This window comes from Arachis ipaensis, chromosome B07 (genome assembly GCF_000816755.2).
Source record: "Arachis ipaensis cultivar K30076 chromosome B07, Araip1.1, whole genome shotgun sequence".
NCBI lineage: Eukaryota > Viridiplantae > Streptophyta > Magnoliopsida > Fabales > Fabaceae > Arachis > Arachis ipaensis.
Genome location: NC_029791.2, coordinates 14068891 through 14083223, shown reverse-complemented (window position 1 = coordinate 14083223; position 14333 = coordinate 14068891). Strand labels below are relative to the sequence as shown.

At 35.3% G+C, this 14333-nt stretch overlaps 1 protein-coding gene and 1 pseudogene across 3 annotated transcripts; both read left to right on the top strand.

Moving 5' to 3' along the window:
* LOC107608752 (DNA-directed RNA polymerases II and IV subunit 5A) lies at window positions 329-3942 on the top strand. Of its 3 annotated transcripts, none has more exons than XM_016310476.2 (5): window positions 329-690; window positions 1530-1752; window positions 1897-2293; window positions 3316-3429; window positions 3538-3942. In XM_016310476.2, exons 3-5 carry the CDS (start codon window positions 1913-1915, stop codon window positions 3661-3663), a joined length of 621 nt encoding a protein of 206 aa, XP_016165962.1. In that variant the 5' UTR covers window positions 329-690; window positions 1530-1752; window positions 1897-1912; the 3' UTR covers window positions 3664-3942. The 3 variants fall into 3 exon arrangements, with proteins under 3 accessions (XP_016165962.1, XP_016165963.1, XP_020963020.1); XM_016310477.2 differs by having other exon boundaries at window positions 330-690; window positions 1668-1752; XM_021107361.1 differs by having other exon boundaries at window positions 331-690; window positions 1671-1752.
* On the top strand, window positions 4531-9017 carry LOC107606761 (annotated as a pseudogene).

The following is a 14333-nucleotide window of genomic DNA, read 5'->3' as shown; positions in this document are numbered from 1 at the left end:
TATCATTTTTCCATCCTTATCTAAAGATTTTGATTTTGAGTCTCAATCTTAACTTTTAAAAAAAAATCGGATTGGGTTCGAATATATTTTTACTCATAGTCATTAAACTCGATTCAATCTTGTCGGTTCGACTGAAAATTCAGTTACTTAGTTGGGCCAAGCCACCTTTCAAACTGTCGAGCATTGAACTCGGCAAAACCGGTTCGACCCGCTTGATTTTTATTAAAATAAGTGGACCGGTCGGTTTTCAAAACTCGGACTGGGTCCTGTTTAATTTTTTTTTTATTTTGGAAACGACGTCGTTTCCCATTCATCAAAAACCCTTTTGCCCTAGCCCCTCGATGTCTCCCTCCTCTGGTCACTCTCACTAAAGCACGAGCGCTCTCATCTCTCTCCCTGTGGTTCTTTGGATCTCCCACAGTCGCACTCAAGCTCTCTCCCTCTCTCGTCTCCGGTCTCTCTCACTGCCTTCGGTCTCGCACTGAAGCTGGTCGTCGCACTCTGTGTGAGTCATCACTGTCTCGCACTCAATCGCGCTCGCGCGCCTTCCCTGCGCTCGTCATCGCCGGCAGCAGAAGCTGCAGGTCCCGGGCTGGTCGTGGTTGTTGTCTTCTTGCTTCGAGTCTTGCCGTCAGCTTCCTCCCCGCTGTCAGCTTCCTTCCTGGAACCAGAAGCCCTAAACCCGATTTGGTGAGTTCCAACAAATTCTCATGTTCTTTCTTTTTCTGTTTTGTTGCTGTAATTCATCAATGCACTTTGATTTTGTTGCTGAAAATATCACTGAACTAATTTTTTTGTTGCTAAAAATCATCCTCATGAATTTGTTATCTTGAATAATTTGTTACTGAAATTTGTAGCTGAAAATATAACGAGCTAGTTTCTTTTGTTGAAAATAATCACGATGAATTTGTTACTTATTGTCGTAACTGGATCTTGAATTTGTTGCTGTCTTCCTCAAATAATTAATTAGCTAAATATTTTTGTTGCTGAAAATCATGGCTGAGTTTAATTTGTTAGCGATTGAACCTTGAATTTGTTGCTGTGTTGCTGAATAATCATTTAGTTAAATTTTTTTGTTGCTAAACATCATCAAAGTTGAATTTGTTACTGATTATCATAGTTGAATCTTGAATTTGTTTGTCTTTTTGAAATAATCAGTTAACAAAATTTTTGTTGTTAGAAAATCATTAGAGTTGAATTTTTTGTTGAAAATTGTTGCTGAGATGAATTTTTCTGTTTGTTCTTTTTTTGGACTAGAATTTCAAAAATATCTTCCTCACAAAAGCCATCAGAAATACCACTATCTCAAGAACAAGCATCATCAAATGAATTTTGTTCTCTCTTGATTATTTAAATTGAGAAAGTATTCTGTATTAGATTATTAGTGACTAATTCATTATTAATTTTTGCATCATTAGTTATGTCTAAAAATTGATACTTGATTTTTATTATGTTTATGAAGGCATATATTTTAACTTTTAATTTTAATTTTATTTTTATAATTTTGTATTTTTATTTTCTTATGACAGGGTCAATCGGATGAATTCGTGATCCACCGGTTGAACCACGATTGGGTCAATTATCGGTTTGGTTTTGATAACTATGTATATACCTGGTCTGGCCTGGCCTGTGTATACGCTTTTATAAATCCTTTCCTTCAAATGCAGAAGACAGGCAGCGGCTACTCTGTGTGAAGAACATCTCTTCGAGGATCGCCTTTCTTCCAACCTTTTCAACCCTTTATTATTTATCGTGAGTTTTGTTCTCAGAATCATAATTTTGAAGTGCGAAGTTTTTCTTATATCGTAAACGTGCATGTCTTCCGAATCAATCTGCCATTTGTTCACATTATAATATGCCCTATATTTTGTTGTTTGTTTGGTTTCTGGTGAATAGAGAAAGAAGAAGAAGGATGGTTCTATCGGAGGAGGAAATCAACAGGCTGTATAGAATTAGGAAGACGGTGATGCAGATGCTGAGGGATAGGGATTACCTTGTTGGGGACTTCGAGATCAAGATGAGTAGAGAAGAATTTAGAAGAAAATATGGCGAGAACATGAAGAGGGAAGACCTTGTCATCAACAAATCCAAGAAGGATAATTCTTCTGACCAGATCTATGTCTTCTTCCCCGAAGACGCTAAGGTTGGTGTCAAGACCTTGAAGACCTACACCAATCGAATGAACTCCGAGAATGTTTTCAGGGCTATCTTGGTTTGTCAACAGAATTTAACACCATTTGCCCGCACTTGTATCAGTGAAGTTGCTGCAAAATTTCACTTGGAGGTTTTCCAGGTCTGTCTTTTCCTATATGTTTATAATGTACCTCTTGAGTCATATATTCAATTTCTACAATAGCTTGAAACATCTATGTAGATTCAATTTCTATTGATTGTAGGTATTAGGAGAGTGTAGTGAGCTTAAAGAAATGGAATGGAATGAGTTAGGGTTTAGGGTATTCATATGTGAAGAGATTGAGGGTGGAAGTGGGATTTGATTATAAGATAAATGTATAGTAACTTAGTTTCATCAAAGACCTAGTTTTCATCAATTGGACTATTATACCCTAGCATTCACTATTGACTATTGAGCCCAAGTTTAATAATGCATGATGGTTCAAGAATCGAAGCTATCCGTTCAACCAATTTTAGCAACAAAATAACCCACAATCAATAGAAACCCAATATTAATTAAAATAATTTCCAACATTCCATTCTCTTTTTTTTTTTTTATAAAATATGGTTCCATCACTAACCCCAAATTGAGAAAACAGAATTGAAAGTTTGATGGAGTAGGATGGAATCTTCTCTGTTATTTTATTACTAACCATTCCACTCTATTTCATTTTGTCAAACCAAACAATGAAAACCAATTAAATCCCTTGGACTCTATTCCACTTCCCCTCAAATCACTAATCCAAACATTATTTATAAAAATAAAATTTGTTAGTTTTGGTGTTGAATTTAGAACATACTACTCATTAATAAACAACAGGATTTTATAGGGAGTCAGAGACTATTGTCCTTGTGTTTAGTCTTGCAAGCTTAGAGATAATTAATACAGTTCATAATGGTGGGAGCTGCTTAAGCTTCACATTTACCCGTATTCTTTTACCTTTTTTTTTTTTGTGATTGGAAATTTTCACCAAGAGATATATGTGCAAAGGAAATAGTGTATTAATTATTTCTTTAGGTTATCCTTTCAATGGTTAAGATTTTCTTTTTTTTCATTTCCTTTTGTATTATATTAGTTTTGCTGCTAGAAATATGGTTGCTTCTCTTTGTCAATTACAACTTGTAAGAAACCTATTGATGCAGGAAGCAGAATTGCTGATCAACATAAAAGAACATGTTCTTGTCCCTGAGCATCAAGTACTTACTGATGCAGAGAAGAAAACTTTGATTGAGAGATATACTGTGAAAGAAACTCAAGTATGTTTAATTTTGACTTATATATTTAATTCTAGAATTGTACTACAAATCTTGCAACATATTAACATGTTACTTCAACCCTAATATTTATGATGGGGTTTTCCTCAGCTTCCTAGGATTCAAGTTACTGATCCTGTTGCAAGATATTATGGATTGAAGCGTGGACAAGTTGTTAAGATAATCCGGCCAAGTGAGACTGCAGGCAGATATGTTACCTACCGATTTGTTGTATAAGAATTTCCTAAAACGTCCTGACTATATTTATGGTACGATATGCCCTCTATCGATAGATATTTATGAGAGCTTGAAGCATGGACAAGGATAAAGAACCGTGTTTTTCTTTTGGGTGTACTCTTTTTGCTATCACTTAGAAGTTATTGTTGAACCTTAGTAGTCAAACTAAGACATTCTATACTGCGGTGGTTAGTTTCCAATGTTCCGCAAAACCTGTCTTTAACTGCACGAATTCTTTTGGTTGTGCGCTCTCGGTGGATTATTCTGAATATCGGAAAATATGGTCACTCGGATTCCGCATAAAATGGCATCAGAATAGGATCTACTATTAACTTTTTTTAATTAAAATATTTTCTTTCAATTCATTATGTTTGTCATTTTAACTTGATCTTGTCATTATAACTTGGCTGTTAGGTAAAAAAAATTAGGATTTTCATGACTCAAACAATTATCACTTAGGTTATTGCGCATAATCTGGTCTATACCTGTAAATGATTAAAGTTACTAGACCAGGATAAGAATGGTTGACAGGTGTCAATACTATTTTTTGTCATGTATTTTTTAAATTCTTAGGAAACATAATATTAATTTGTTTTGGGAGTAAATTATTATTTTTATCCACAATAATTTACAATGTTGATAAATTTATCTACGAAAAAATAAAATTGATTTTATACCCCCAAAAAATGTGTCAAACCTCAAAGTGGTCTTCAGATTCGAAGTGCATCAATTTCGTTTTTGATTTTTCAATTGCATTATTTATATTCCTAAATTGGTAAAAATACACTTATTTAAGATAGCCATGTAACAACAATTGATTTAGAACATATGCATAATTTATTAATTTTTAATTCCAAACTATTTATTCATGTACAGGTTGTTATGTCCATGTATGTATTATTGTGGTAAAGTCAAAGCCCGCCTAGTAAAGAGCAAATCGAAGAATGTCTTGCTGGAAATTTGTGCCGGTGCACTGGTTACTGACCAATAGTTGATGCATTCCGTGTCTTTGCCAAAACTAGCGATATGTTATATACTGGCATTTCTTCTGTGAGCCCTGAAGAAGCTAAGTCTAGTTGCCCTTCAACTGGAAAGCCCTGCTCTTGCAATTCAAACAATGTGAATGATAAATGTGTAGTGAGTGATAATAGATATAAAGCTATTTCCTATGATGAAGTAGATGGGACCAAATATACAGAAAAGGAACTTATTTTTCCACCTGAACTCCTGTTAAGGACAATGACCTCTGAGTTTGACTGGATTTGGTGGGTTAATGTGGTATAGGCCAGAACTAAATGTTTTGAATGTAAAGGATGACGGGCTAGTGATAGGTGCTGCAGTAAGCCTATCTGATCTCTTGAGTGTTTTAAGAAAGGTTGTAACTGAGCGAGTATATGTACTGCGAGTTTAATATCAGACTTAAATCCTCTCTGGATGGCAGTTGGAGCAAAGTTTCTAATTATTGATTCCAAAGGAAACAGCAGGACAACATTGGCTGAAAATTTCTTCCTGGGATATCGTAAGGTGGATTTGGCAAGTGGTGAAATCTTGCTGTCAGTATTCCTACCATGGAATAAGAGATTCGAATATGTGAAGGAATTTAAGCAGTCTCATAGAAAGGATGATGATATTGCAATTGTAAATGCAGGTATGTGCATTCAGCTGCAAGAAACTAGCGAAAGCTGGGTGGTTGCTGATGCATCAATTGCTTATGGTGGGGTAGCTCCATGTTCGCTTTCTGCTAAAAAAGCTAAGGGATTTCTCGTTGGAAAGGTCTGGGATCAAAATCTATTACAAGATGCATTGAAAGTCCTACAAAATGATATATTACTTAAGGATGATGCTCCTGGTGGAATGGTTGAGTTCCGGAAATCTTTGACTCTAAGTTTCCTTTTTAAATTTTTTCTGTGGGTGTCTCATCAACTGGATGGGGTGAAAGAGTCGATACCGGCATCTCATCTGTCTGCCGTGCACCCAGTGCACCACCCAACAATTACAGGATCTCAAGACTATGAAATCATGAAACATGGACATCTGTGGGTTCTCCTGAGGTTCATCTATCTGCAAAACCTCAGGTTTGTTGAACTTACATGGTAAAATGACAAGCCAATTTTTTACGGATTATGCATTCTTCCTTATATCAGTTGTGAAGTGTTATGATTGGTCAAGCATGCTTGCATATTCCTTCTTCCTGTTCCTGTAGCTATTTAACTTTCAGACACATGATCTCATGAAGTACTTGTTTACCTATTGTAGTGGTATCTAAAAAGTCACTCTATAAAAACATCACATAATAAGTCATAACATAATTCTTTTTGTGGAATATTTATTCTATATTGAGTTTCTGGGATCATTATTTTAGGGTTTAAAAGAAAATTTTCTTATCATGCAAATCTTTCCTAAACATATTGCTTGTATCTTTTGGTACCTTAATATTTTTACTTTTCCTTTCTAATCTCACTTTGTATTCTCTTAGCGCTTTTGTTATGTTTGGTGTATTTCTACTCTTTAGGCAAACTATCTACTTATTGGTAGAATGCTTGATTACATGTTTAACATATTGTATACTCAGGTTACAGGAGAAGCAGAATATGCTGATGACATACAATTGCCTTCGAATGGATTCCATGCAGCCTTAGTTTTGAGCAGAAAACCCCATGCCCGGATACTTTCAATTGATGATGGTTCAGAGGCCATGTCTTCACATGGATTTGTGGGCTTGTTTCTGGCCAAAGATGTACTAGCTCATAATAAAATTGAGCCTGTTGTTTATGATGAGGAACTTTTTGCCACAGAATATGTAACCTGTGTGGGTCAGATATATAGCCTACTGAATAATATCTAACTTTTGACTATTTTATTATGATTTGAACTTGAAGAGTAAAAGGAAAAGGAACTCTCCTACTTCCTTCTTATGGTGTGCTTAGTCTATAATATTTTCTACACCATAGCCTACTGTCTAGCCATACAACAAATATCTCCTTTAAAATCTCACTTAAAATTGATATGAATTGACCACTTCTCTGCGCTTTCCCCTTCCCAATCATACTAGGATGCTCATTCATCTACCTGTTGATGGTTTCTTTTCAATTTAAGTGTAGGTTTTACCAGATCTTGAAGTCGGTGGCTGACCCTTTATAGAGTTGATGATGCATTCTTATGGAATATTTAGTCTTGGGTTAGCCTTTTCCATTATTAGTCTGTGGGATTGATATAAGTTTTCCAGGTTATTGGAGTAGTGGTGGCTGATACACATGAAAATGCAAAGGCAGCAGCAAGAAAAGTTAATGTCAAGTATGAAGATCTACCGGCCATCCTGTCAATAAAAGAGGCCATCAATGCTGGAAGTTTTCATCCCAATGCAGAGAAGTGTTTGATTAAAGGTGATGTAGATTAATGTTTTCAGTCGGGTCAGTGTGACAGAATAATTGAAGGGGAAGTTCACATTGGAGGTCAGGAACTCTTCTATCTTGAGCCACATAGCAGTTTGGTGTGGACATTGGATGGTGGAAATGAAGTTCATATGATATCATCTACTCAGGTCTTACATTTCTTTTAACCGAGCCTAAAGTTTGTAATGTTTATCTTTTTGAAGTCTCAATTTGTCTGAAATATTTAGCATGTTTTTGATATATCAAATTCTTTATGGAAACATTAGGCAATATATGATTGGACAATTGATGATAAGAGACTCAAACACTGGAAGGAAAAAAGGATGGAAAATGGTTGATAATCTATTTGTGGTTCTTCTGTTACAAAAATGATTGTGGGAGGTGGTGTTTTCTTCACTTTTTGGTCTTCTACTCTTTCTGTTGTGTTTAGCCAAGACTTTTACGATGAAGTTTTTGTTATTATCAAATTATCATTGGAACAAGCTTCAACTAGGTATGGTGAATGGTGTGGGCTTGTGTGGCCTGTAATGTATAGCTTGAACTTTGAAATAAGTAACTGAGTTGTGAAAATATCAGTGTTATTGCTTGGGACGGATCCAGGTTAGGAGGTTTGGGGGGTCCATTTGCCCCTCTAAAGAGTTTAATTTAATCTTTTTACATCTATATTCTTATGTATAAACTTTTCCCCATTATTAATTAAGTGATCCCACACTAAAGGAAAATTTAAACTTAAGTATAACTATATAAGTACTTGTTGTAGTTATGTATTATCTTTGCCACATTTACATAAATTTTCTGGTTTGGTCAGTTATTGCAGGCCCCGCAGAAGCACCAGAAATATGTTTCTCATGTTCTTGGTCTCCCCATGTCAAAGATAGTCTGCAAAACAAAGAGAATTGGTGGTGGATTTGGGGGGAAGGAGACAAGGTCAGCCTTTATTGCTGCTGCAGCTTCACTTCCAGCATATCTGTTAAATTGGCCTGTGAAGCTCACACTTGATCGAGATGTTGACATGATGATAACTGGGCAACGCCATAGTTTTCTTGGGAAGTACAAGGTATTGCTAATATCAAATACATTGGTAAAACAACTGTGGTTCTTTGAAGGTGAAGATTTTATTGTAAAATTTATTTTTTCTTAAAGATGTATTTTAGGCAGAAAATGACTATGAACTATTGTATTAAGTACTTTTGATTGCTTCTACCTGGCTTAAATTCTGAGAGACATCACTGGTTCTTCTGTTTTTAATGTGGTTGAATAATCAAATAGAGATATTATCTGATATAGGTTAGATTTACAAATGAAGGGAGTGTACTTGCATTGGATCTCGAAATTTATAACAATGCTGGAAATTCACTGGATCCGTCACTTGCTATCCTTGAACGTGCTATGTTTCATTCAGATAATGTGTATTATATTCCAAATATGAGGATAACTGGAAAGGTCTGCTTCACTAATTTCCCTAGCCACACTGCTTTCCGTGGATTTGGTGGTCCGCAAGGCATGCTCATCACTGAAAACTGGATTCATAGGATTGCTGATGAACTCAAGATGAGCTCAGAAGAGATAAAGGTAAGATATAAAACTTTGGTTTATTCTCTAATAGGTTTGTGCATTCCTCATTTCCTCACTTGATGTTGGATTTTTACTGTCATTTTTACTAAATAAGTTTCTTTCCAGCAAATTAATTTTCAGCAAGGATATATTTCACATTACGGCCAGCAACTTGAGCACTGCACACTACATCAGCTGTGGAATGAACTCAAGTTATCCTGTGACTTTGTGAAGGCATGTGAACAAGTTGACTTATTCAATAGTCATAACTGCTGGAAGAAGCGTGCCATTGCTATGGTTCCAACTAAGTTTGGCATATCCTTTACAACAAAGCTTATGAACCAGGTAATTACCATCTACAATCATGGTACTAGAAAAGCTGCAAAGAAGAGGAGAGGGAAGAGTTAAGTTACGTGGATGCCCATTTATGTTGGGCGGTTTAGTTTTTCCAAAAAAAAATACATTTAATGATAATTTGGAAAAGCTACCTCATGACCACTATAAATAGAGGCTTAAGCCCCTGTAGGTAATACACAACAACAACAATTGAATATTATTCTCTCTCTCTTTATACATATAGCAATAATAAAAGTAAATGCTATTATCTCTCTCTTTACTTTTTATACTCATTTCTATCTTTATATATATATTTATGCAATTCTCTCTCTCTTTACTTTTTATACTCATTTCTATCTTTGTATATATATATATAAATTATTATTGAGCTAATTATTTTAATACTAGAGTCTTCTATTTATACATCTTTATTTTATATATCTTTTATTTTACAACACGTTATCAGCACGAGACTCTGATCAAATTTTTAGGAAGACTCAGGTAACAAATTTTTCATTATGTCGAATCTCTCTAATCTTGAATTCAATGCTCTTGATATATCTGGAAACAATTATTTATCATGGATATTAGATGCTTAAATCCATCTTGATTCAATGGATCTTGGAGATACCATTAAGGCTGAAAATAATGCATCCCAGAAGGATAAAGCCAAAGTCATGATTTTTCTTTGTCGTCACCTTGACGAAGGATTGAAAAATGAATATCTTACATTAAAAGATCCTGCAGATCTTTGGAAAGACCTTGAAGAAAGGTATAATCATCAGAAAACGGTAATACTTCCTCAAGCCCCGATATGAATGGACGCATTTGCGTTTACAAGATTTTAAATCTATAAATGAATATAATTCTACAATGTTTCAAATCACCTCACGAATGAAATTGTGTGGGGAAAAAATAACTGATCATGATATGTTGGAGAAAACTTTCTCAACCTTCCATGCCTCGAATGTGCTCCTGCAGCAGCAGTATCGAGAGAAAGGGTTTAAAAAATATTCTGAGTTAATTTCTTGCCTTCTTGTTGCTGAACGCAACACTGAGTTGCTCTTGAAAAATCATGAAGCGCGCCCAGCTGGCGCCGCCCCATTTCCTGAAATAAATGCGGCAAATTACCCCAGAAGAGGTAAATGGCAAGGTTTTAATAATAAGAAAAATTATGGAAGGAAAAAGAATTATGTTCAAAAGAGAGGATCTCACCAGAAGTGGGACAAAGAAAAGAATATCGGGCAGAATAAATCAACCGAGGAAAAGTGTTTCCGCTGTGGTGGAAAGGGCCATTGGTCACGTACCTACCGTACCCCAAGGCACCTAGTTGATCTTTACCAGGCATCTTTGAAAAAGCTTGTGCCAAAAGAAGAATGTGTTAATACTATTATTGGCTTAGACAATGTGATTGAAGGCTCCGGAAGAGCTATAATTTTGTTTTCCGGAGGAACAAAATTCATAATAAATAATGCACTATTGTCTACCAAGTCTCTAAGAAACATGTTGAGCTTTAAAGATATTCGCGAAATGGATATCATATTGAGACTATAAATGAGGAAAATCATGAGTTCTTATGTATCACAACTCATGATTCAAATAAAAAGGTTATATTAGAAAAGTTGCCCTCATTTTCATCTGGGTTATATTATACCAAGATTAGTACAATTGAATCACATGCCACCGTAAACCAGAAGTTTACTAGCCCAAATGAATTCATAACTTGGCACGACCGATTGGGTCATCCGGAAACAACCATGATGAGGAGAATTATTGAAAAGTTTTACATGCCGTAGCACTTATTCGTTGAGGCCAACGAGTTACCATCAGTTCTCTCCTATGCAATTAGCTTTTGGCCAGCAGCCAAATGTTTCCCATTTAAGAATATTTGGGTGTGCGATATATGTTCCCATTGCACCACCTAATCGCACCAAAATGGGACCCCAAAAAAAATTGGGGATATATGTTGGATATGATTCTCCCTCTATAGTGAGGTATCTTGAGATACAAACTGGTGATGTGTTTAAAGCCCGGTTTGCGGATTGTCATTTTGATGAATCAAAATTTCCAACATTAGGGGGAGAGAATAAGCTTCCTGAAAAGGAACTTAACTGGAATGCATCATCGTTGATGCATTTAGATCCTCGATCAGGGCAATGTGAACTGGAAGTTCAAAAGATTATACATTTGCAAAGAATAGCAAATGAATTGCCTAATGTATTTTCCGATACAAAGAGGATTACCAAATCTTATATACCAGCGGAAAATGTCCCAATTCGAATTGATGTCCCAGTAGGACAAGTAGCCACTGAAGCAAATTCACGCCAGAAGCATGGTAGGGCGGAAAATGCCCCAATTCGAATTGATGTCCCAGTAGGACAAATAGCCACTGAAGCAAATACACGCCAGAAGCGTGGAAGGCCTGTCGGTTCCAAAGACAAAAATTCTCGAAAGAGAAAAGAGGTAAATACGATTCCTGTTGAAAAAGACATAGTAAAGACACCTGCAGTTGTCCAAAATTCTGATATAACACCAGAAGACGTTCAGGTACCTGAAAATTGTAAAAATAACGAGATCTCGATAAATTATGTCTTTACAGGAGAGAAATGGGACCGAAATAAGACAATTGTCAATGAAATATTTGCATATAATGTGACATTAAATATCATGCATGAAAGTAAGGATCTTGAGCCAAGATCAGTTGAAGAATGTCGACAAAGAAATGATTGGCCAAAATGGGAAGCAGCCATGAAGGCTGAATTAGACTCACTTGCAAAACGTGAAGTCTTTGGACCTGTAGTTCGTACACCAGAAGATGTAAAACCTGTTGGATACAAATAGGTATTTGTGAGAAAACGAAATGAGAAAAATGAAGTTGTGCGCTACAAAGCCCGACTTGTGGCACAAAGTTTTTCACAAAGACCCGGTATAGATTATGAAGAAACGTATTCCCCGTAGTGGATGCGATAACATTGCGTTATTTGGTCAGCTTATCTGCATATCATAAACTGCATATGCATTTAATGGATGTGGTAACAGCCTATTTATACGGCTCATTAGATCGTGATATCTATATGAAAGTCCCTGAAGGACTAAAGATATCTAAACCATCCAATGAATATTCGCAAGAGTTATACTCAGTCAAATTGCAAAGATTTTTATATGGTCTAAAGCAATCTGGACGAATGTGGTATAATCGTCTTACTGAGTATCTGGCCAAAAACGGATTCAAGAATGATGATATCTGCCCATGTGTTTTCATAAAGAAAACTACATCTGGGTTCATTATAATTGCTGTGTACATTGATGATTTAAATATCATTGAGACTCCTGAAGAGATTCCAACAATTATAAAAACTCTAAAAGAAGAGTTTGAGATGAAAGATCTTGGAAAGACTAAGTTTTGTCTCGGCCTGCAGATCGAGCATATAAAAGGTGGGATCTTTATTCATCAAACAACATACACAGAAAGGATCTTGAAAAGATTTTATATGGATAAGTCACATCCATTAAGTACACCAATGATCGTAAGATCTTTGGATGTGAAAAAGGATCAATTCCGTCCTAAAGAAGAAAATGAAGATATCCTTGGTCCTGAAGTACCATATCTTAGTGCCATTGGAGCGCTAATGTATCTTGCTAATAATACGTGACCTGACATATCATTTGCTGTGAATTTACTAGCAAGATATAGTTCCTCTCCAACCAGAAGACATTGGAGTGGAATCAAACAAATCTTTCGATATCTTCATGGGACGGTTGATATGGATTTGTTTTATCCCTATGGATCCAAGTCACAATTAGTTGGCTATGCAGATGCTGGATACTTGTCTGATTCACATAAAGGGAGATCTCAAACAGGATACATGTTCACATATGGTGGTACAGCCATATCATGGAGGTCCACAAAACAGACGATAGCAGCAACCTCCTCTAATCATGCTGAAATACTGGCGATTCATGAAGCTAGTCGTGAGTGTTTTTGGCTGAGGAGTCTGATTCAATATATTCTGTCATCATGTGGACTGATTGATCATAAAATAGCTCCAACTGTCCTGTTTGAAGATAATACAGCATGCATTGCTCAACTTAAGGGTGGATACATCAAAGGTGATAGAACAAAGCATATTTCTCCCAAATTCTTCTTCACTCATGACCTTCAAAATCAAGGGACAATTGATGTCCAACAGATCCGTTCAAGTGACAATCTGGCAGATTTATTTACAAAGTCACTTCCAAAATCCTCCTTTGAAAGATTGGTACATGAGATTGGGATGCGTTGATTTCGAGACATTAAATGATGTCGGCAAGAGGGGGAGACTGTACTCTTTTTCCCTTGGTCAAGTTTTTTTCCCATTGGGTTTTTCTTGACAAGGTTTTTAATGAGGCAGTTCTCATCACTAAAGGATTTTGTACTCTTTTTCCTTCACTAAGGTTTTTTTTCCCATTGGGTTTTTCTTTAGTAAGGTTTTAACGAGGCATAATTCTAAATGGTCATCCAAGGAGGAGTGTTGTGATAAGCTTAAGTTACGTGGATGCCCATTTATGTTGGGCGGTTTAGTTTTTCCAAGGAAAAATACATTTAATGATAATTTGGAAAAGCTACCTCATGACCACTATAAATAGAGGCTTAAGCCCCTGTACGTAATACACAACAACAACAATTGAATATTATTCTCTCTCTCTCTTTATACATATAGCAATAATAAAAGCAAATGCTATTATCTCTCTCTTTACTTTTTATACTCCTTTCTATCTTTATATATATATATTTATGCAATTTTCTCTCTCTTTACTTTTTATACTCCTTTCTATCTTTGTATATATATATACATTACAACATATAATTTTATTATATATATATAAATTATTATTGAGCTAATTATTTTAATACTAGAGTCTTCTATTTATACATCTTTATTACAACATATATATATATATATAAATTATTATTGAGCTAATTATTTTAATATTAGAGTCTTCTATTTATACATCTTTATTTTATATATCTTTTATTTTACAACAATATAAACCAATTATACTTATATATCGAGGTATATTTCTACTTGCCATGTCATATACTATTTAACATATCACATTATTTTTATAGTGTACTCAAAAGATGGGCTCAATTTTTCGATATGTATATTGTGTGTGTTGTGTCTTGTTATAGAGATTGGTGGTGCTAGACCTGAATGTGGTGGCAGCTTTTTCTGAAAAATAAGTAGAAGAAATCGAACAATTCGATTTCTTTGTTAGAGAAAGTAAGTACACAAATCGGACAGTTCGATTTATATGGGAGGAAAAATTTGAATTTGAGTTTTGTGATCAGACCGTCCGATTTCAATGTAGTTTTTTTTTTATTTCGGGAGAGAACAAATCGGACAA